Genomic DNA, 24,772 nt, shown 5'->3' with positions numbered 1-24,772 from the left:
TGGCAGTGTGCTGCCTGCCCGGAGCTCAGCGTGCGGTACCGGCTGCGGGTTTTGGCAGCTCCCATGGAGGCAGAGGAGCCCTCGCCGGCACCAGATCTCTGGTAGATGCAGCTCAGCCTGGCGGGAAGCTCCGTGTTTACCTAGGGGTCCAGATGGTACTGGGTCTAGTGGAGTGCTGACTGCTTTTAGGACTCCTGCCCAGACACATGCACACCACCAGTTAAACCGAAAGCATCAGCCATAAAATAAAACTGGGAAGGGGATACAGCCTTTCACACCAAAAGCCTTGTCAAACTTCCCACGTATGGAATGACCCACGAGCACGGCGAGCCAGCTCCCGTGGCAGGGACATGGTGCCCGAGGAGCAGCTCGAACCCAGGTGGAAGGTGGCTGAGCCAACAGCGCTGCCCTGCTCGGTGCGCTGGCTGTGCTCACATTCAGGGCTTGAATGCTGCCATGTGGAGCAGCAGCCAGAGCGGGTGTCCGCCAGAATCTGTGCTGTGAGGTCATTTGCAGCATCACAGCAACCCAAAAAGTTGGTATTACTTCAAATTCTTTCACCAGGGTTTGATTTAAAAAAGCACAAAACGTACCCCACAACTCCTGACATTTTAATATTTAATTGCAAGGAATCATCCCTCTGGTAGCTGGGGAGGCTGCGTTTAAGTTGCTGAAAAAAAAAAGAAGTATTTTGACTTCCCATTTCACAAGCATTAGCCTTTTTCTTCTGTCATACAAAGCAACTCACCTGGAGACACCCTGCTTGTTTTCACAGAGAGCCACCGCAGGGAGGTCACTGTAGACTTCAACAACGTGGCACCTGTGTAAATGTCCATGAAGTTTGACATTTTTCCACATAAAACACCATTTTTGTCTTGCAGATGCTGACCTTGTGTTCTGAAGTGGAAAAGCAGTATTAACCTGAAAAAATTCTCCTATTTTCTCAGTCTTCCTCTTATTGCCATTATGAAGCTTTGAAAACTGGGCTGTTATTTGTAAACCAGCTGGGATTCTGTTGGAATATTCTGTTTTACTGCTAAGTGACAAAATTAAGTACCTCTGCACCAGAAAGTACTTCCCTTTAACCATGACGTCTGAATTAATGAGTCTTCTTTTGCAAACATGTTTTTAAAAGGATTTGTCTCTGCAGTTGCTAGCAATTGAGAATAAACCACAGCTCTCCCCTCTGAAACTCAGCAGCAGAGCAGCAACTCTTGCGATGCCTTCAGAGGCCAAAGAGACCAGAGAAAACACCAGAACGTCAGACTTCACATCCCACAGAAAAGCAAACCTTCTGAGCCAGTGCTTTTCTCCTCTGCCTGAACTTACAAATTTGCACTTGCCTTCAATGTTTTTCATCATTTTCATGCAGAGCAAAGGGAAGACAACACGGAAAAGTGCCTTCTACCTGATGGAAGCAAATGAACAAGAAAGGGGAACAAAGTGTACAAAATGAATTTTTATTAAATGAAAGAAAATCTGTTTTGTGGGTCAAATATGAAATAGAATATACAAAAACTTTACATCAGAACTCTTGTCAAAGAAATTAAATCCTATCTAGACTGAAGTAGCACTCGCTCTTTCCAAGACAACACGAATGGGTGAATATGCTTCTCATGGCAGTACAGGATCACAACAGTATGCTGTGCTAAATTTCCGGTTACAGAGAAGAAAAGTTATAAATCTAAATGATGACCCTAAAGAACCCAACTATTCCACAAAGTAACTTAAAACCATGAGTTTTGATCATTATGTATTATCTCAGAAGCAAATGACAGGTGGGTCAAGTGCAGAGTTCACAAAGCTTGCATATCACATTCTCTGTTTCTATACAAATATAAATCGTTCATTTATTTTAAAAATCCTTTTATATTTGATAGCATTTATTTGTGGAAAAGGATGACCAGTTCCTCAGGTTCCTGCTGTACTACCCAGACAATTCCACCTCCTTTATCTCCTCCTTTTTTTTGAAGACTCTCACCCATATGCCACAGACCGCGATATTTTTAAAAAGTTACTGTACTTCAATCACAAATCTTTGTATCACTGTCCTGTATATGAAGGTTCTGCAGAGCTCCTAACATGTCTTTGGCATAGCACACCAAGTCCCATTTAATACTTTTTTTTGTTTAAAAAAGTATATTTTCCTTTAGTAAAACACCTTAAAAACATCTATTTCCGATTTTGTAAAATAATGTGTCACCTCTTGTGTTGCTTTGCAAAATATACACACACATTTTGGAAAAACATTGAGTACTGACATAAGGGACTCATCTGAAGTCCGATCTGTTTATGAGGAGTACAATACCATCACAAATTCCGCCTTCTGCATGAATGTCACATGAAGTCGTTCAATTCTGCTTCAAGCGCTGCTGCCATTTCATCTGCTTCAGAACTGCTTCCTTCCTCATCTTCATTGCTGGATTCTTTACTGGATTCACTGGCAGCATCGTCTTCATCCAGTTTGCGCTTGTGGCCCCTGGAAAGGCAGGCAGAGATAACGTGTGTGAATCAAGGCATCTTGTTGCTTATTAAAACTGACCACTACTTAACATGAGAGAAAAAAAATGGGGCTAAAGGACTCTACTTTTTTCCAGGTCTAGATAAAAAGTACAGCACTTGTTCTTAAGTGAACAAAAATATTTAGTTCACACAACTGATTTTTTAATTGCTGTTACTTATTGTCAGCTGTAGGTGCAAAGAACAAAGTACCATTAATTTTGTTTCTCCCATTCCCCTGAACAAGGAATGAAAACAAAGTATGACTGTCTGAAAATCACAAGCTGATCTACTTTCCTTTCACATCCCAAAAGAAAGAAATCCATCGTATGAACAAGAGATTACCAAAATGTAGTGGAATGAAGCTGGGTTAATTATCATCGATAATATACAACTGTGGGCTGGCTTCAGGGGCGGCGGGTTGGCCGATGGAGATAAGGTGCAGCTGTGGCTGGTTAAGTTCAGTGGTTGGGAGGCAATGAAGAGAGAGCAGCCGAGGAAGAGAGGGGAGGAAGAAGCAAGAGGAAAGAGAACACACACCCTGGATGAGATGAGGAGAAGGCAGCAGAGGGACTGGCATGAAGAGTATGCTGGTATGAGATGGTAAAAGACCTTGTTGCAGCTTGATAGTTTGGAGAGTGCTGTGACACTGAAATACATTGTGTATTGTTACATGATTTTGAAATATTCAAGTTTCTGCATTTATAAATAGAAAAAATATAAATGTATAGATATTTATATAAAGAAAACCTTAACAGATTAACCAAATCTGACTGCATCAGCTTCTACGCTTTGATGCTTCCAAACACAGGGGTCTCATCCTTCCCTTTTGTGTCTTTTTGGATTAGTGCTGCCAGGCTGAACCACACATTTCCCAGCGTCTCCGGAGAATTACCCAGTTTACACAGGAAGCTGAAAGAATCATGTTCCTGGTTGTGAAAGATCTCCAAGGAAAACCTAACGTTTCAACTGGGACATAGCCATAAGCAAAAGAACTTGGATTTGTGGAATCCTAAGATCTCTCTTCCTTGCCAAAAGGGAATTTTATATTAGACATGTTCTTCTGAGACAAAAATAAAGTTGAGACTTTGCATTGCATAGAATTCATAATGAGCTGCAGAAACACCTTCAAAATCCTTCCTTCATCATTTGATCAAATTTCAAGCAGAAAAATACATGCAAAGTGGGTATTTCTTAAATAACTGTCCTTTCCATTACCAGGTGGGGTTTCACGAAGAAGAGAATGCATCCACCTGCAACCATGAAAAATTAATAAAATGGTCTTTTATGTTGCAGCAAAAAGCAGTAATTTAACAATGCTCCCTTTAGTTCTGAGAGTATAGAGAAGTAGCATATAGCAAGAAAGGCCTTGGATAAATACTGACTTGAACTATGTATATCTAAAAGGAATAAACACAAAGATTAACAGTCAAACCTGTGAGCCTGTAAGCAACACTGAAATACAAAGCAATTTTTATTTTTACAGACATTCTTACTGCCATTTTCCCTGAAACATTAGCTGTCAGGCTGGCTGGGTGACACCTGACACCCCCCGCCCCTTCTCCGCTTTTCAGAGACAGACAAGATGGGGAGTGAAGTCCGGAGGGGAGTTGGAGGGAAGGCAGCAGTGCTGCGTTCCCTGCGGTTCCTCGCTGCTGCACCAATGGGACCAAAGGATGCGCTGCTGCTGCTTTACTGCCTCCTCCAGCAGCCTTGGGTGGGCTTCTCTGCTCCGTACCAGGCAGCAGAAGCCACACTCCAGGGAGGTAAGGCTGATGCCCCAGGATTCAGTCTGGGCTCTGAATCCGTAACAAAGAAAAACGGGATGAGGTGAAAGCATTTCCTGAATATTTTGCTATTGAAACTCAAATGTGGCCTGCGGAGGGACCACAGGGCACTACATGCAGCCTAACACACAGCAAAAAGCAGTTTCTCACTCACAACTCTGATTTCCACGCAGCCTACATTAGCACACAGCTTGGATGAGAAGCACTCAGACTAAAAATGACTGCCTGGAAGGACTCTCAGCACGTCTCCATTAAAAGCTACACAATGTGTGGAGCTTGAGTTCCACTCGCTCACCTCGTGATGACTTCAGCCTTCAGAGACACAGCCCTATTTCAGGCATGATGCTATTAGCTACAGAAAAGCTAACCGGGAACTAAAGCAAGCCAAAAGAGCCTTACTCAGCAAAAGAGGAAAAAAGCTGTGCGCAGGTCACAAGTAGTAGACACATGGTGCAAACCACGAAGTATGGGTGAACAAAGGCACCAAGGGAACCTATAGCCTGACGCTCACGGCTGCAAACACTGGCATTGATCTCTTTGAAACAGTGCATCTATGGAAACTGATGGTGTCTGCCAACTGAAAAATAAAATGAACAGCCTGACAGCTCTATTTACAGATATGAAACACGTATGCACAACGGCAGGTGAGGGGTTACAGAACACGGCGGGACAAGCAGGATTGCAGAGCCAGCCCCGACACCGTGAGCTCGCCCAGATCTGAATCCATAGCAAAGATCCTGTCGAAAAAAGGTCTGTCAAGGAACAGTCTCCTGCTGCCAGCTGACTATTTGTTGTAAGTGAGGAACAGTTCATTTACTAAATAATTAAGGCAAAGACTAGCAAAATTACTAATCTATACAACAAAGCCACCTTTTAATTTAAATCTGCTCCATAGCAACTAGACTTCAGTGAGGACAATCAACAAAATACAGGGACCTGAAATACTCAGCGTAACCGGTTAGCTAAATAATGCAGTTCCAGTCTACAAAAAGACTTCCCAGAGAACTTTAAGGGACGGTCCCGACATATTGTCATCCCTCATTTGGTTGTATCAAACACTATCTTTGGAAATGCAAAAGACTGGCTGTGATCTATTTTGTCAGCTCTTGTTCTTTCGGCACGGCTAGAATGACAGCTCTAGTCAATCTAGATATTAAAACTTCCTCACTCAGAGGAGGAAAAAACCCATCAAAACCAAAAAAGAAAACACAGCTAAGTATTAGTCCTCTGCTAGAAGAAACAAAAAATCTCTCAAGAATGTACTGCTCTTATTAAGATATAAACACCTTTTGGTATTTGTGTACTGTAAACTGCAGCTTCATAGATATTCCAAAAACATTTAAATTAGTATTATGGAATCAAATGCAAAGCTAACTCTGAAAAAGTAACCTCAGTAACATAGTGCTGCATTTTTATTTGCAAATTCAGAAAAGAGAAACAACATCCCATTAATAATTTCTGTCTTCAGAAAAAAGCAGTATATCCCCACAGCAGCACGTCTATTAACATAACAATTTAAAACGTATATTTTCCTCATTATTTTCTGCCCACTCCCTGTCATTTCCAGTTTCACAGCCACAGTACACAATGCTTTTGAGTGGAAAAGTTAAGTGCATACAGGAATCCTCCTTAATATTTAGAGAAAATGATTCAGCAGTATGGTGCAGGCTTCCATTAGCCTGATTTGCATGTTTCAAAGGAATTTTGCTGGCCCGCTACTGAAAACCAAACATACGGGTAATAAGTTAATATCTTTATAACCTTCTAGATGAACAATTAAAAAGACTGAATGTAGAATTTTAAGTATCTGACAACTCTGTGAAAAAAAGTGTACAATTCATATTTGCTTTGCCTTTGCATTAAGTACCCAGTACTGGGAAGCCCACCAGTCTGTGTGATGGAGGAGTCTTAGAAAGAGAACTAAATTTAAACCCCACATATTTCAATTAATTATCAAGATATTTAAATAAACTACAAGTGTAAATCATAGTGTCATTAAAATTTAAAAAACCTTGTAATTATACATATATAAAAGTTATTTCAAGGAAAATTTAGTCTACAGAATGCAAATGAGAAATACACTTAGTGGTATTCCACTAATAATAAATGAACACCCAGGAAGAGCTGACATCACAAAGTTGCAGCAGAGCATGGTGTATGCATGTGAAAAACAGTAGAGGAAAAATTACTGAAAATAAAAACTTATTCAGCTCTTGATCTGTTAAAATGATCACTAAAACATGACTGCAAAAGTTCAACTATAGGTTGAATGAAAGCTTCATGCTTATCATTTCAATTTAAATTCAGTTCTCTGAAAGAGCCACAGGAACAAAGCAGTGAAAAGAAAGCTGGTATTTGTTGCTTCTATTATCTTAAGGCCTTAATTAATAGTTAGCTGAAAATAAGAAATGCTGGAAAAAACATTTTTTTCCTATTAATTGAAAAGCAGGTTGCCTCTGGTCAGTTTTGCATCCCGATGGCTCAAATTTAAGAAATGCAGCGCTACATTAAATAGAAACATCTAATAAGCAAAGGAACTCAAAGGGCAACATAAGGCTTGTTTTAAACAAAGCAAACCTAAAACTTTTCCAAACCTTGTTTTAAATTTGCAAAAGAAAATGGTAGCAAATATTTAAATAAATGTTCATGTATACTGTAAACTCCAAGTACCTGCAACCTCCATCCCTACTCTGATAAGAAGTAAACGTCTAAATTATTGCAAATTGACCTGGTGTTTTTTCAATAGCTCCTAAAATCGGTGCAGTAACAGAACAGTCTGGGGACGGGATGTGTTCAGGTTTCTACAAGCCATCAGCTTATAGCGTGGGCATCGTAAGCAGCACTTTACAGCTGGTACCAGCTACAGTCAAGCGACTCTGATGAGAATCCTGCCCTGGGAGCCGGGGCAGTGGGGAAGGCAGCCGGCACTCTGGAACAGCGTGCTGCCTGCCAGCGCTGACCGTGCTGCCCAGGGCACCCCTGGAGCCCTGTGGGAAGGTCTGTCCCCGTCCCCACACTCACCCAGCCCAGAGCCGCCTGTGACTCCTTCCGTAATGGATAGAAGGTGATGCCGAGTCCGGCAATGCAACAGGAATTGGACTCCCTTCCATAGGAATTTGACTATGAGAACAGTTTTTTGAGATAAACCAGTTCTGTGGTGATGCCTTCAGTAGCCATGCGCTGGAGCAGGGAAAGCAGAACTGCTCTTCAACCCGTTTTGAAGATGCCAGCCCAGTACTGAGCTAACGAGGTTCAAGGACACGAGATCTGTGTGGGCAGCAGTACGTCACACCGGGCAGACAAGGCATTACATTTGCAGGGAGATGTTCAAAGTTTTGCAGTTCTGTTTTCTTAACATGCGACACTGAGCAACACCCTTGATGTGCACTCGGTATGGCAGCGAGCGACTGTCCATAGCTGGAATTTGGCTGTAAGTTTACAGCTTTACACCTGTAACACTCGGGCGCCTGCCCCCTGGCAACCCCTGCCACGCATCCAGGCAGGAACATGGAATTTTCCGTCCTGGTGCCTGGCTGGCCCCATCCCAGCGTGCTGCCGAGCACGCAACCTTCCTGCAGCAAACGCCGCTGGCCCCACGCGGGCAGGCAGGAGCGTCGGTCTTCCCCTTATGCTCCCGCTATGAGGAACAGGACAGTATTGGCGTTGCAGGAACAAAAGCCAGACACCTCACGTATTTCCCCCAGAACCCATCAGCATTGCCGGCAGAATTGCAGGGCGATCCACCAGCCCAACGCGCAGAGAAATGCACGAGAAGGCTCACCGCGCCGCACTGGGCAGGGGGAGATGCTGCTGTTGGAGGAGCAGCGGGCTTCCAACTCCGGTCGCAGGAATCCACCCGTTCCAACTGACAGCTCCAAAATGTATTTTAAGTAACACACCGGTAAAGTGAGACATAATTAAATGCTGTACAGCTTCAGCGCCTTCCTGCTTTCCAATTCTGCACACCGGCACACTATTCAAACACTGAGAAACCATTCTGGAAACTTTAAAAACTATTTTAACAACAGTTTTATAGTTCTCTAAAGTAAACGCTCAATGTATATCTAAATTGAAAGGAAGTTTCTAAAATCAGGAAGTCATAGAAAATTTAAAATAAATTCAGAAACTACTACAATATGTCAACATGGGTATTTCGTAGATTTTGCTGAAATCGAGCATTTGGCAAGGCTGTGCTTTCCTGATATTTACACCAATGGGAAAGTTTAGTAACAAAAACCCCACCCCACGTCACTGAAAACAGTTCTTAATTAAACATTCACTTGGGGTATTTCAAAAACAGTGTAGCAATAAAGCTTTAAAATGAAAGCCTACACCGAACTAAACTAATTTTCTCTGCACTGAACTAATTAGCTACAGATAATTATTAAATTGGATAATGCAAAAAGTTGAATCTACAATTTTGCTTATAAAATTAAATCACAGATAAATAAACTATGTCTCTAGAAAATTGCTTGTTATTTCATTAACTTCAAGTTTTATTAACTTCAAGTTGTTTAAAAATAATCCACCTAGTTGTTGTAAGAATTTACAACATGTAAGAATTTACAACATCTTACAATATGTAAGAAATTACATTTACAACATGCAACACTGATTTCTTCAAAAGGTGAATGTGGCAGTGGTGGTTCTCTGTCACTTAACAGATACGCTTGTCACTGGTTTGCAGAAGACAACAGAATGCTAATGATCCTTTCCAACACGGGGAGCACCCAACTACTACCTGATGCTCTCACCATGGAAAGTGCAACGACGCCACTGCCATCACGTCTCCAGATCCTGCTGCAAACAGGCAGGGACACGGCCATCTAGTCACCTTGCCGCAGCAACCTCACCCCCTTCCCAGACCCTGCACCTGAATAACCAACAGGGGAACAACCCCATACTCAGACAAAAAATAGGTGTCCACCAACAGATCAATTATTTTCCAAGCTAAACCAGGCCTTCGTCACTTGCAGCAAGTTCTCCAGCTTCTGCCAGTCTAGAAGCATCACCACTGTGACAAGGAACGGCTGGGGGCAGCCGTGCCACGCTGCTGGGCAGCTCCGGGCGGCTGCAGGAGATCCCAGGGACCAGGAGTGAGCAGGGGGAGCTTCCAGCCTTCCTCCACCAGCGCTGAACGGGCAGAGTGTAGCAGCTCTGCCTGGATTTGGTTTGGAAAATGTCCTTTGAAAACGGTGACACTTGGATTAATTTCTGCTACAGGAAGCACTGCAGGAGACTGTCTCAGGCAGTGACGAAGAGTAATGTTCTCACTAGAGGGCTGAATACGAACTATTGTTAAAATTGGTAGCATGCAGTAAAAAAATCAAGGTGAAAAGCAGCAAAAAACCTGTATGATGTATGGGCAATTAAAAAATTCAAAACCATAACCAAAACAAGGAGCTGGATAAGAAACAGCACCCGATCTCTCTGAGAAAAGCCAGCCTGCGGCCACTGCTCTGGCCGGAGCGGACGCGCGCTGAGGCACCCCTGTGCGGCACAGCGCAGCACCACTGTGGTTTGACGACCCCCTGCTGCAAACTGATGCTCAGGATTCACCTGCCCTGCCGTACCGGCCGCATGGCCAGCACCACCCCAATGTCCAGAACGTTCTTCAAGGTGCATCATCAGGCATCAGTTTAGTCATAACATGATGAGTAAGGTGCTAACCAAGGAGGCTGGAAGTAGGACTTTGTATTCTCTTACTTGTGCGGTGGCTTTTTAAATTAGATATTCACAGATCATCTTAATATGTATGTTAACATGTACATTACAGGCTACACTAAATTATACTGAAAACTAAGATGATTTTGTTAAAGCTTTTAACTCCAATTTTTACTAACTCTTCTATTACTTTGTCATTGTTTTCTATAAATTGAGATTAAATTGCAAATAGCTAAACCCAACGTCTTTCTAGCATGTTCATCCACCAAGCAGTGGCTTTACTCACAAAAATATTAACTAAGAATGTCTCTGTTTCAACATAACATGTCAAAAAACAACACAAACACATTACCAACTCTGTGTGGACATTGGTAACACTTCCATCTGCACTGGAGCACAGAAAAGACTTAAACCTGCTTTAAAATGTTGTGCTCCAAAGGGGTAAAACACACCCATTCTTTCCATGCAGGTATATTCTTCCATGCAATGTGCTCCGTCACTTCTGCTAAACAAGGGAAGCCCTTCATCCTACTCACCCCGCCAGAGGACTTACTGGGATGCTCCCTCCGTGCACAGGCTCTGCTGCCTGCCTCGCGGCGTGGGAAGGTAGCGCAACCCTTGCCACAGCCGAGCGCCCAGCGGCTCCCAATGAGCAGCACCTCATCGTGCGGGTGCTGGGGCGTCACAGCTGCCGTGCCAGTAACATGGTGGCACTGCCAGGTGTGTGGCAGCCGGACCGCTCTGCACAGCAGGCAGTGGCGAGATTTGCTCTGCTCCATCCCACAGTGTTCTCCTGGAATATTACATTCCTCTACTACTTCTGTTTGTCAGAAAACGTCAGCACCCCCAGAGGCAACACATGCTACCTTGGCGCTCCCGATCCCCCCAGCTTGTCCTTCCCCAAATTCCCTTGTATTGTTCAGCTGCAGCCCTTCCCGTACCTCTGATGAAGGCGACATCTGATGGAGAAGATGCTTCATATCTGTTACCAGCCCAGGGCCACAGGCTGCTGCTGAGCACCCGGAGAAACAGGCTGCTACATCTTACTGATGCAGCGGTACCAGCCACGGGCTTGTACAACGTCTGATTATCCACTTACCTGGCTATACAGATGCATGCAACAGGAATGTGTGAAAAGATGTTTCTCTGAGCCCCAAATGACTACTGAGAGCATATACAAGATGTTCTCTTTCTAGTTGCTATCCGGGATTGATACAGCCACACGGTGCAGGGACAGAAGCAAGGTCCGACATGCCAGGCAGGGGCCCGACTGGAAGGAAGACCAGACACTTCCCTTTGCACGGCTTTGGGAATAGAAGCACTTTGCAGGCTGTCTCCAAAGTGACCGAGCGCACTCCCCAGCTGAGCTGGCTGGAGCCAGGACACACTGGGCTGCCCCCCTGCCCTGCCAGGGGGGTTACCCCTGATCCCCTGCTGGGGTCACCCCTGCCAGGTCAGGGCACGAGTGCTGCCGTGGAAGGAAGCAAAAAGCCTGGCCGTGTATCAAGACAGTGCAGGCAGCTGTGGCTCCCCAGCTCAGCTGCTGTTTACCCACTCTTGTTAACACCTGGAACACTAAAAAACTTGTCAGACTTTCAAGTATTACCATTCCAGACATGGTGGCCTGAAGTAAATAGCAGCATCAGGTGGGAGATGTGTCCTTTATATTGATGCTGATGGTGTCTGAAAACTCCACAGGCACTCCGCCTAGCAGGAATACATTTTGCATGAGCATTTAACATGATCTGGTTTGTCTGATGGGTTTTTTCACTGTGTGCTGGTTTCAGCTGAGATAAGAGTTAATTTTCTTCCTAGCAGCTGGCACGACGTTGTGTTTTGGATTTAGTATGACATCGATAACACACGGATATTTTAGCTGTTGCTGCGCAGGGCTTACCCTAGTCAAGGACTTAGCAGTTCCCGTGCTCTGCCAGCAAGGAGGGGCACAAGAAGCCGGGAGGGAGCTGATGCCAACCGGCCAAAGGGATATTCCATACCATGGGGCATCACACTCAGTATATATACCAGGGGGAGTTGGCTGGGGCAGGGGGAGCACTGCTCGGGGGCTGGCTGGGTACCGGTCAGTGAGGGGAGAGCAATTGTATTGTGCATCACTTCATTTTCTTGAGTTTCATTCTTCTCTCTCTTTTTGTTACCTCCCTTTTCATTACAATTATTATATTTTAATTATTAAGCTGTTATAATCTCACCCCACAGGTTTTACCTTTTCACAGTTCTCCTCTGCACCCCACCACGGGGGGAGCGAGCGAGCGGCTGCATGGTACCTAGCTGCCAGCGGGGGTTAAACCATGACACACTGTAACTGGTGAAAGAATGACTATCATTTATTCAATTTAGTTTTCCAGTAAGTCTTTCCTGGGATAGCTAGGATAACTCAACCCACACTGGTAGTTTCAGAGACAGCAAAACAAGATGTTCCCTTCGGTGAACAGAGACCCCATCTGCACAACACGGTGGCAACATTGAACTGCCTGGCAAAGGACACTTCTGCTGCTGGGAACATCTGCTGTGCGTGGTGAATTTAAACATCCATATTCTGCTTTTCATGTACTTTCTGATAACACAGGGAAATTCCTCACAACCAGCCTGATACAACAGAAATAAGTTCAGGTTTTCCACAAAATCTGACTTTGTTAATCCTTTGAACTCCTAGTAGGTTTTCCCCTTGGGAAAAACCAACTACTTCAGAAACTGGAAGACCTACTCATTCTAATTCCTGTTCCCTGCCCCGCCCTCCCGCATTAAGTAGCAGCACTGCTTCTCTTTTACCAACATTTTTAGCACATGCTACAAGCAGGCATTTTAATTCTTGATACACGCTGCTGTTTAGCAACCATCACAGACTTGCAGGGGTCAAGATTAATGCACATGAGTTGTTATATGAAATTTTAAGCACTTCTGGAATTCTTCAGGGAGATGAGAAGGTTGTAATATCAGCTATTTTTCCTGATCAGAACGACGCTGCCTTCAGTATTCCTGCTAATGTCCTAGGTCTCAATAGCGGCATAGAATGAAGGATTAAAACCCTTCACTAGCAGTTGTTAATGTATTACTTTGTTTCCTTACTCTCAAGGGATATTTAGATAGATAGCTGTACATTTTAATAAGGAAAAACATGAATTGTTTAGTAGCTTATAAATTGCACTGAAGCACTCAGCCTGATTAAAGGAACAAATGCTGCCTGAATCACCTGAGGACCAACCCCGGGCTACCCTTCAGAGTCTTTGTGCCAGCCTTCTCACCCACACGTAAACTGAAGCAGTATGTTACTACCTTTCCTCAGCCTGAACTTCTACTTTTTATCTTCCTTAGCCCTCCCCATTCCTTCGAAGCCACAGATGCAAAACAGCATCAGATCTATGGACTGCCAGAACAGGGTAGCGGTGGCAGTAACAAGTGCTTACACGTGCGCCTTGTGCTGGGGGAGCCGCATCTCTTACATGAGTTGGAGCAGGACACGGGAGCCTGGTATTAGGTGCTGCCGTGGAGAAACAGGAATAACTCCACAACGATCCAGTGCCTGGAGTTCCTTACCTGAATTCAGACCACATCAGAGGAAGGAACTGCCCCCTGTGTGAGGAACAAGTGCTCTGAAGTCAGAGAGTGAAATGCTTCATCTACCCCTTCCCTTGTGAGTGAACACTGAGAGCTCAGGTTTTTCAAATCTGGCCGGGATTCTGATTCTCCCCTTCTCGCTCTGGCAACTGCAGAAGCCAAGCTGGAGCTGCCGCATCCACAGGCTGGCAGAGCAGGTAACAGACCCTTCAGCAGATCGAGTCAAGAACTCCCTTACCTTTTCCCCATTATCTCAGTTTCCTGCAGCCTTCATTTCTTCAGACTTAAATTGTACTGTTGGCACTTTCTGGATGTAGGCGATACCTGCCCTTCACACAACTGCATCTCTCCCGGCTGGGCAACAGAGCCCCTGGTTTGTGTGCTGCTGTGCAAAGTCTCCCCTCTGGCCTTCAACACTGCTCGAAGCAGCCCCCAGCCAACAGCCCCTGGGGGCACCCCATGCTGGGAGCGCCTCAGCTGGACTCAACAGTCGCCTCCGTCCTCCCCAGCACACCAGCACCGCTGCCGCAGGCTCCCAGGACCTGCCCTGGGCTCCCCTGATGCCCGGCTAGCTTAGGCTCTGCCAACTCTGACCTCGGCAGTGTGGTTTGGCAGCTCACTTCACAGTTGATAGGATAATTACAGCAATCAAAACACTTGTCCCTTGATTCTGAGACAAAGGCATCTTTACTGCAGAAGCGCAAGAAAAACTGCTAGTAAAAAAGACAAACATGTCCACCTAATTTCTTCCTCTCACTAGTCTACATCACTCGCTAGACTTAAGGGTGAGGTCCCTGAAGTGTGCCAGGACCCTCCCTGCGGCACACGGACTCTGCCCCAAACCAAAGCGCTGTTTTCCAATGCTTTGCACTTCCTTCTTCAGCTGGTCTCAGTTACACAAGAATCCTGTGCCAGAAAGGACATCTCTGTTCTTTCTGATTACACGAATGCCTCTCATAATTTTTCAGCCCTCACTCTTTCAAAAATGAGAGTAACAAATACCTGATTTCTATAGTCTGCTTCTACAAAGTCTAGCTGCTGTAGCCTGGTGCTTCTTGCAGATCTATCATAGAAAGTTATTTTCCCTCAGGCTCCTGTCACTCCATTGTCCTGGGATGGAAGCTGCTAGTTAATGGCTCTGCAGTGACAAAAGGCAAGGGCTGCAGGAAGACTTCTGCTTCAAACACAGACACATCAGTAAGAAATCAACTTCATTACTTCACCCAGAACTCTAAGTTATACACAAATTCCCTAAGACATTACAGAAAGTAAGAGTCAGAAAAAGAAGAATAACAGCAATTCCTGTATATACTTGAGCATTTATTAGCACATTTAAGGAGATAGGGAGAACAAAGTAAATGCAATTATGCCTGACAACCTGCATTATGGTTCCAAACTTGTGCTCCTGTATAAACTAGAAAAAAGCAGCATTTTAGATTCTCCGTTGATTTTGCAGATATCAGCACACTTCTTATGGAAAGTGAAAGTGAAGCCTATTTAATGTTAAAGTAATTTGAGGAAATAAAGATATATTTTAACAGCTCCTTCTAATTCTAGTAACATAGACTTTTAATTGCCTTTCTATCCTTCCCCCAAAGTATTAGAACCGTTAGGACTTAAGCATCATGTAGACTTATGCTGTTAAGCCGCATAATACCAAAATAGGAAAACCCGTTAAGAAAAAATGGTATTGATGACTTAGTTCATTTTTAATCCGTTTTCTATATATGAAGACACACTAGCTTTCAAATCTGTTCCTGAAAACACTTTGTATATGAGAAGTTTATGCTGTTTTTCACATTTCCCAGGGATGCCTCTTTTCCTGATCTTGGCTGTGTAATGCCTGTGCCCATTAGCAGGTATGGCCTCATATCACACGCGACTGAAGCCCCGCTAACTGCACGCATAATATGGATAATACCATATTATTCCATCTAAACAGCTTCCACGTATTTTGACAGCAGAGCGCCAAAGCAGCTGAGGGCAGACGGTCATTCACCAGTCTGTATTTCAAAGCAGTTTCAGAGTTGCCACCTGCCGCGTCTGCCACGGGCACAGGTACTGTGAGCCACCGCTCCGGCCAAGGGCAGACGGGCGCAGCTTACGCACCCTGCAGCAATCTGCAACGATTTGAACCCTCCGTATTGTGCGGGGAAAGGCAAAGACACCACAGAGTCACGTCAGTATCTCACAAAAGTCCAAAGTACCACTGTTTAGCTATTTACAATGAAAGAAAGTGTTGATAGAACTAAAATTTTGAACTTATGTTATTTTAATGCAAAACTTATTAAAATTAGGTGACAGTTAAAACCAGAGAATACCTCACTTATACCACCAAATGCTGAAGAAACTTGGCAAAAAAGCAACATCATATCCGTATGGAGAGCGACTTCAGAAAAAATCTCTTAGAAAAAGGAAAGCAGGTTAAAAAAACGGAGCTGCTGTTTGTATTTGATAGATTTGATCTGAAACCACCTCATGTTTTGTGGACATGGATGTTACTGAAAACAATTTATTTATTGAAGTTGTTTAGGAGCTCTGTACAAGAAAAGCAGTTGAGGTTCTCTCCCGGAAGTGCCACCCCAGGAGAAACCAGCAAACACCAGCGGGTCCCCTTAAGCTCCAACTCCAGCACCAGTTATGCAAGGCTTAGAACCCCCTGTGCACTGGTGTCACCGCTGGCATCTCCCAGGACAAGAGGGCCACCACCACCCAGCTGACAACAGCACGGGCCTGAACGCTGCCGTGCCGCTGCAGCAGGGCCCCAGCACCCGGCAGCCCCCAGCCTGTGGGCAGCGGGCCAGCTCCGCAGGCCACCGCCACGCATCTGGCACGTGCCACCACCGGCACTGGAGGACAGTGGGAATGGCCCGGCTACAGCCCAGGAGCTGCCGCGGACCGGGCGGCAGGGCCCACCGCGCAGGGCGGCCAGAAGCCAGCTGCTTGTCCCACAGTCCTGCACCAAGGTCTGCTGGGTCGGGCCAGGGGTCAGACCGTACAGCTCGCTTCCCAAAAGCCTCTGGGAGGGTGAGCACCTCCTTTTTAGAGAAGGAAAATTAGCTGCCACAGAAAGTTAGCAGCTTGACACCAAGCAAACACGCACAAGCTGTGCACTTGTAGCAAACAAATACAAGACCACTTCAGCCTCACAATCTAAATGTAAACCCGCACCCTCAGTTAATTTTAGCTCAAGTTAATAGTCTAAATGTGTGAAAGTTTACACTCTCACTGATCTCTCCCAGTGACTTTTTTTTTTTTTTTTGCTTATCCAGTTAATGATCTGAGGCTTTCCAAAATGCATACTCCTCTTCAATTAACAGATACTGTATTAGACCTTTGCAATAACTCATCAGCAGCTCAAACTATTTCAGAATGTGTAAGCAGCAGCGATGAAGTGAACGATGTCCTTCTGGGATGTCTCCAGAAGCACACTCTGCACCCGTTGCTTGTGCTGCGTCCATCAATGATGCACACATGTGCCTGGATTCTTAGAACCACCTCCCTCTTCCCCAAGCAGAACAAGCATACCTTTGCTTCCCTGCTGATTTATGCATCTCTGAACATACAACAGACCTAGTCAGGCCTATTTTTTTCTCTGTAATCTTTCAGAAATTTTGAGAGTTTTGATTTGCTGTAAACAGGGATAGAACCAGTTTGAGCCTCTCAATACCCCCCTGCACAGTGAAATCCTATTCTCCTTTCTTTGCACACTAGTAATTTTGACACAGAAAAACTATTTTATCAAGGAGAAAAAATATTTCAGGATACATCTCTGACAAATAGGATGAAGAAAGAGAGACCTGTAGAATGTCATGCAAGAAGATACATATAAAAATAAAAACTGTTTCTCCATTTTGACATGAATTGTAAGCCTAGTGCAATAACTGGAATTTCAGAGAATTATATTTGAAAAGCTTTACTGAAGAATTTCCCATGTTCTTCTGATGCAGAACTCACATTCAAACATATCTTTGTTGAACTTGAAGTCCCAAAAACAAAAGTTTGAGGGCCAGATGTCAGATCAGCTCTGGAGTAATCCATATTTCATGCAACCACTTTCACTATGGAGCAGCAACCCATGCTGGAAGATCAGGATGAAGATATTACATCCCCTAAATCTCTATCTATGAGAACTCATGTGTCAGAATCCTTAGTCTTTTGCAAAACTGACTTTCTCACTGCAAACTCCGAACGGCAAAACCAGCTGCTTTTCATCTGCTCATTGTACTAAAGTATTTTCAAAGCTAGGCTAGTGCTTCAAATACTGCACGTTTCATGCCTTTATTCTAGAATCACTTTATGCATGTTATGTAACAGCAAGGATAAAATGATATTTTTTTTATTTTAAACAAAAGGGGACTTGAGAAACAAAAATTGCTATGCCATTCAAAGGTTTGTATCACACTCTGAAAGTTTACTCCATGCTTACATCCTTCCCGTTGCAGCACGGGCAGTGACATGTCAGAGGGCTAGTCGTGCATGCACAGGATTCCCATTACTCCACTGGTACTGCACATTCTGGGGAACAACAAATCTATACTTAAAGAGGTTCCTGTTTTCCATGGGATTAAGGGTGTGCTTTATGTGATGGAGAAAAGTAGTACACAAATGTGAGTAGCACCTAGCTCTGCATGAGTTGTAGCTTTACATCTGCACTGTTGCCTTCCTATTTTTATTTAAACACACTGTATTTCTTCCTTGAAAACTGGCTGGAAAAGCCTGATACCTTCAAAGGAAAAAAATACAGTATACTTTGAATTGATGTATGCTTCCTCCTATCAGTTCCTCTCTAGTGATCATCATTCTTTTTGCTGATTTGCTTTTTAAGATTAGTGAAGACTACACATTTCTCCCATTTGTCAAACACATGCTAAGCACCTTCACCAGAAACATGATGTAACACTTCATCAGGCACAAATGTGCAGTGGGAAAAGGTAATCTCCCCCAAGTATTCCATATGGAATCCATGAAGAATTTCTTAGAGTTTTTACTTTCCTCACAGAATCCTACCATAAATTTGTAATAGGAGTTATAAGGAAACCTAAGGCTAATGGCTGTCAATGTTGTTGTTTAATTTTAATATACCATATAAATAGGAAAAATACATCACTGTCAAGAATCATACTAGAGGAAAACTACAGTAAATGTATGCTTCCATAATGAAGCTGCAAGCACAAAGCTAGCTTCATCGTGCAACATACCTTTCTTAAATCCCCTGGTCTTCATCCTATTCGTCAATTTCTTAAAGCATTACATACACACACAAAGACTATATAAGATTCTATTCCAGACAAGCATATGAAATATTTTTTAATAAGAATACACAGTCAGTTTCTTACAAAATTCACCGATGAGTCTTCAGGGCAAAACTGCCCAGGTCAAGAGCAGCGCAGATCCTTCCGTTACACCCAGTTGTATCCCTCAGCACAGATGCCTGGGTTTTGGGGAGAGTTCCCCAGTACCTTCCCTTCCCTTCTTTTTTTTCTTTTTTCTCTAAATAATTGGTTAAGGTAAAAAGAAACTATGTATATATTAAAAGCGGATCCCTTAGTATTAATAACTAGCATTTTCACTGTAAAAACTATTCCCTTCAAAAATCTTTACTTTCACCACATACACAAGACAACAACCACCTAAACCAATTTATTCTAGAGATTGTTATTTACATTTTTTGTGCATTGAACATAGCTGTATATCCATGATGACCAGGAAATCATGGGTTTCAGTCTTCTCCTTCCCATCTCTTATGATCTCCAGATGGGAAGGCCCATTGAGACACACCAAATTTGCAGTAAGGACTGATTTTTAGAAGGAAGCCATTTTGAGGGTGTAAGAGTTTACAGTCTCCTTTCAAAATCAAAGCAGGGATTTATCAACTGTCCTTTCTAACAACAACAAAAACATCATCTTAAAATTACCCCTCTCAGTTGGCAACTTTCTGAAGCCTAAGGAAAGAAGGAAGATAACAGATGATATTGAAAGGAGAAAAGAAGTGATTGGTAACAGAGGGAGTACAAAAGCCTCAGCCAACCCATGCAAATTATTCATTCACTTTATTTTTAGAAAGATGCTACAACATTTTCCTCTAGAAGATCTGCTTCAGGTAACAGGAAGCCTGAGCAGTTACAGGGCTTTTAAATGCTACCAGTGGGCCTAACCGACAGAGAGTATCTGAAGGCAGGCACACTGTACTTGAACTCTGAAGACATTAAGAGTATAATTCAGAAACTTCTCCTCCTCCAGCCTGGGAGCCACTGCACGACGTATCTAGTAGCAAATGCAACCACCCTCTCATCCCTGAAAGCGCTGTCCCACCCACACAGAGGGTGCCCCACAGCAGGAAGAAACTCCAGCGATGACTCTGCCACGCAAGGTATGTGGTGCCCTACACCCAAAGTACGTGGGTTTGATTTACAAGAGCCTATTTTCCGCTCTGTTGTCTTCAAGATTTGATTTTGCTGTGTTCTCTTCCCTCTGCCCACTCCAGAACTACCTGGTTCCTTACACCAAGCTACCATCCCTGGCACTTCACATCTTTTCTATTAGTTTCCCTAAAATTTGTACCTTCCTTTCTTCTCTAATTCAAATTCTCCCTCAACCTCACAAGAGAAACTTGACTTTTTGCCAAGACATCCAGCCATGTAAGAACTGAAAAGCAATGAAACTGAGAAGGGATCCCAAGCTCGGAAATATTTATTTTTTGGTTGCTGGAAAGGAAAATACATTCCTTTATAAACAACATGGATGTCATAGGCATCACACCCTAATATTCACCTTTTAAACAGGAGCTTGGTTTATGGAGAACAGACTTAATTATGGCAGCTTTTCACCTTTCAGTCTTCCTGCAGGCTGTAAATACAGTTCATACACAACCAAGAGAAGACCTTCTAATATAAATTATGATTTTTCAGTATAATTGGATGACAGTAATTCTTAAAGAGAACGTATTATAGGAGTAAAGCCAACTGTAAAATTGCAGAAAAAACTTACCTGAAAAAAACCCAACCCAACCTGAGGTGAACCGCAACCACTTCTGCCCCTAACTTACTAAGTATTCAGATTCATTTTCTCAAGTATTTTTCTTACAATTTTCTTGAAATCCACACGCACACTGTGTACCAACAAGACTAATCAGCAGCTGGAAACACAATTGTAATTTAATCTGCAACTTAACTGAAGTTGTAGTAGGTATATTTTTAGTGAAAGCTTGAAAATTTAGGCCATTAAATTCATTAACAAACTTGAAGATATGAATGTCTCATCTACTTAATTGAGTGCTTTTATAAAAAACCTACGCCATGCATTCATTTGGTTATATAGCTGATTTTGCCATTCATGAGTGCTACTCTTATAATTTAGGGAATTCACCACTTGAAACTTTAAAATAAAGCCGTGTCCTGCAATGTCCCAAGATTTTAAATTACTACGAAAAAATCATACTAAATTGTGGTCACTGTCTAGATAAGAGAAACTATCAAAATGATAAGAAAAGGAATCTAACCCTGAAAGCATACAAAAGTTCAAGCAGAATAACATTCCAGGTGGCATATACACTACTGCCCTGCTTACGCTGTACGTACCGAGATATACATCTGGCATTGGCACAGGCGGGCTGTAGGGCTGGTTACACCCGGCAGGACCCGGGATTTACTCTGGACAAGCTTTAGGCTCATCCTGTGGGCTGAAGGTGCATTAGTGGCTGCAGCACAGCAGGCAAGCTCTTAGAATGAAATCCCAGTTTAGACTGAGCTAAAGGCCAGGGTGTGCTGCGAGGCTCCCCCGGGAGGCACGCCAAAGCACCCCGTGGAAGGCACGCTCCGACCCGGGCCAATGCGCTGGTGTAGGCACCACCTCCAGGGACCAGCACACGCTCACTGCCACCATTCGCTGCTCCACTGTGACCTGGGTGCTACGACATACCCAGAGACTGCTCCTCATTTCTCACAACTTCCTTCAAGCGTTTACCATGTGTGCTACAGTTCCTCCTCTGATTTATTTCTGAAGAAATTTGAAAGAAACCATACAGCCATTTATTTTATGCTTTTGCTAATTTTGTTTCCTGAACAGCCAGGGTAGTTCAAACTATGCTTTATGATTTATGAGTTTTTAGACTTGTCCGCATGAATTTTTTCCATATGAGATCATGAACCTTAATTCCTTTAAATTAGGAATAGAATAAAAAAAAATTCTTTACTACAGCAGCAGCAGAAAACTAAATACAAAAGCTAAAGTGAAGGACACGCAGACCAGCTCTGAAGGTTTAAGATATTAATAGAAAGATAACTTCTCTTTAAAACCCAAGCAAATTGGTATAGCTTATATCTCAAAAATTCCCCTGGGGAACAGTTCCCTCAATCAGATAGCATATAATAGCAAATTAAGAGGAAAAATATTTTTCACTGACATGATAATTTTGAGGGTTTTTTTTTTACTTGTATTAGAGCACTCCATTCAGTCTTCCTAAAAAAACATGCTCAGTGCCAACCTCCCTTTCTAACACTGTTGTCCTCTTTTGTGGCAGATCTCCTAGATACCCTTTCATTTGTGGGACTTAATTTTAGGGTATTTTCTTTTTAAAATATAAATGTAGTATTCCTTAATCAATTTAGCCAGGCATGCCTGACTTTTTGTTATACCATCAAATAAAAGAGTATACTGAAAATAGCACCACACATTTAAGTTCCTTAGACCACATCTACCTACCAATAACTTTCAGCATCTTTCCATCCACCTTGGGTTTCCAAGGGTGTAGAAAACCCATTCCTCTGCACCATCACCTACTACCGGCACACCAATGCCACAAAATCCCAATAACACTAGCACATACTAATTTTTCAACTCAGTATTTCCATATGGTTTAAAGTTAGTCCCGAAGGCATAACATACCATGGCTACACCTCATAGTTTTGAGGGAAGGAGGGAAAAAAAACCTGTCTGGTTTTACAGGGCAGTCATCATAACAGATTGGAGACCTAATTCCAATCAATATTGAAAAAACCCACCCTTGAAAATCACATATTTGGCATAGAAAGACTTATAGAGACCCTTCTGTTATTAAAAACTTTCTAGAAAGATTATCCAGAACAAAGTGGAGCAAATTGGGTATAATCCTTTCACAGTAATAGAATTTTGAATCCTCTGTGAAAAGCAATCTATGAAGCACTACAACTCCTCCTGTGCATCCGACAAAGAAGAGACAAGTGAACAAATTAGCTAAAATACGTAATTCAGACACAGCAAATGAGTAGAATATTGTTGCTATTTTGCAAATACCATTATTACAAATATTGTTTATAAAAGAGCTACATGATTCAATCTTAAAAGTCAAAAGGATTTCTCTGAACCTTAAGAAGAGAAACTGAATCAGTAAAGTAGCTTTGAAGTAGCCTACACCATTAACACCTTAAACCTTTAACAAAAACTATTTTCCAACTAATTCCTCTATGCATCTATTTTGGCCAAATTCAGAAAACTTCTGAATTTCTCAGCATGTATCTTTGACAGGTAGAAAACCGCGAACGTAAACCTGTAAGATGCTTCAACATTTTCTTGGAGATGTGTGTGTGCATCTATAAACCAGGCAGAAAAATAAATATTTAACTCCCCAAGTCACCTGAGATGTAGAGCTAAAGACAGAATCCCTCACTGACTTTCACCAAATCTGTGTGTTCCCTGGACTCCTTTAAAAGAAAGCTTTAAAGGAAAGCAATATTTCTGCTCAGGTAAGAAAAAGTCTCGAGAACAAAAGCTGACTTTCAACAGAAGTGAACAAACCTCTAAAAATAGCCAAAGGCTGAACAGGCCTGAGGAGGTAGGAGGAATGGGACAGGGACCCGGGGGGCAGCCGGAACCCTCCCTGCTGAGCCTGGCAATCCTCGTGAGACAGCAACAAGTTAAGTTCCAGATAAACTCTGTTTGGTAGCTTTTTTAGAAGGTAGACTTCTTCCTAGTGGAAAAACCTCATTTTAATGAAAGAAAAACATTACACTGAAAAAGAAAACAGATTTCTGCAGCCCCTCCCCGCAGGAGGCACCTCTTCCCCTCGCCTGACCGAGGGGCTTCCCTGTAAGGATGCTCCTCTCCAACCCACCACAACAGTTAATACGGAGACACTGAGGAGCAGTGAGCAGTCAGCGGAGTAACTTGTCTTCCAAGCCATGAGTAACAAACGAGCCTCACCGTTCCTCTGGTTGCTGCAGATGCAAAAAACAGCTCTGCTGCAACAAAGCCATCTTGGGGCGGGGGAGTGGGAAGCCCTCTGCCAGCACGCACTGCCTGCGGCCACGGCTGCCACGGGGAGGAAGGCATGCGGCATCTTCTATTTTGCTCCAGTAATCAGAAGGAAAAAAGCAAGAAGTTTCTCTGATAAGACAGCTTAAAAACTATCTTATGTAATAGCTTTATATTAATTACAGAATAACTCAGCATTTTACATGAAAAACCAAGCGATGCTTAACCCCCTTAATGAGGAGAGAACTCCCCACCTTTCTGCTCACACTGCTACAGTACTCCTGCCTTCAGGCAGTCTGAAAGACCAGCAGTTACCTAACAAATGACAACTAAAACCAAGGAAAAGCTTTAAACAATATAAATACAGGGGAAATGCTTCCTGATTTGTTAAGAAACTTACAGGTTTGCTTCTACAATGATTCAAGTCTAGTGAGCAATATATGGCAAAATTTAAACATTTAATTCTTTCAGGCAGTTGTTTCTCTGTTTCACACAGGGATGGTGTAACTCTCCACATCAGAAACTGCAATGTCAGAGGCGATGTTTTGGTGAAAATATGCATGCAAACTTGCAGACTGATGACATTCAAATGGTTATTTTCTCTATTGTACAAGTCTTCAAAGAGTCCTTCAACAGAAGGACTGGCTTAGCAAACTGCAATTTTAGTGATTCCTGCAAATGAAGCACAACCCATTACATATATTATTTGTGAGGCCATAGCATAAGAACGATGTTTAGAAGTATGTTTCCAGTCAAATGATATGATTGACATCTTTAAAAAGAGAGATTAGTTTAAAGATAATAAGTGGGGTGACAAACAGAAGCATGGCAGCAAGTAGATGTTATTTTAAGAGTAATATTTCCAGCTCTCTTGATTCTTCCTTCTGCATTTTTTAATTCTCCACTGACAATTATAAAACGCTCCCAATATGGTGTTATAACAGTTGAGTTTGTCAGTGACTTCTCTAGACATTTGCAATTACATTCTAATACTGTTGAACTTTTCTGTTTAAAAA

The 24,772-nt window shown here is 43.0% G+C and overlaps 1 protein-coding gene across 1 annotated transcript in view; it reads right to left on the bottom strand.

Moving 5' to 3' along the window:
- Nucleotides 1-1,444: 1,444 nt before the first annotated feature.
- CTDP1 (CTD phosphatase subunit 1) overlaps nt 1,445-24,772 on the bottom strand; it is a 112,070-nt gene continuing 88,742 nt past the window's right edge. Inside the window, exon 13 of the mRNA XM_055704577.1 lies at nt 1,445-2,479. Within this exon, the coding sequence (XP_055560552.1) occupies nt 2,338-2,479 (142 nt within the window). The 3' untranslated portion in view covers nt 1,445-2,337. The remainder of the gene's footprint in view (nt 2,480-24,772) is intronic.

Source organism: Falco cherrug, chromosome 3 (assembly GCF_023634085.1).
Source record: "Falco cherrug isolate bFalChe1 chromosome 3, bFalChe1.pri, whole genome shotgun sequence".
In the NCBI taxonomy this organism is placed as follows: domain Eukaryota; kingdom Metazoa; phylum Chordata; class Aves; order Falconiformes; family Falconidae; genus Falco; species Falco cherrug.
The sequence above is the reverse complement of the archived record's forward strand: the minus strand, read 5'-3'. Positions and strand labels throughout refer to the sequence as shown.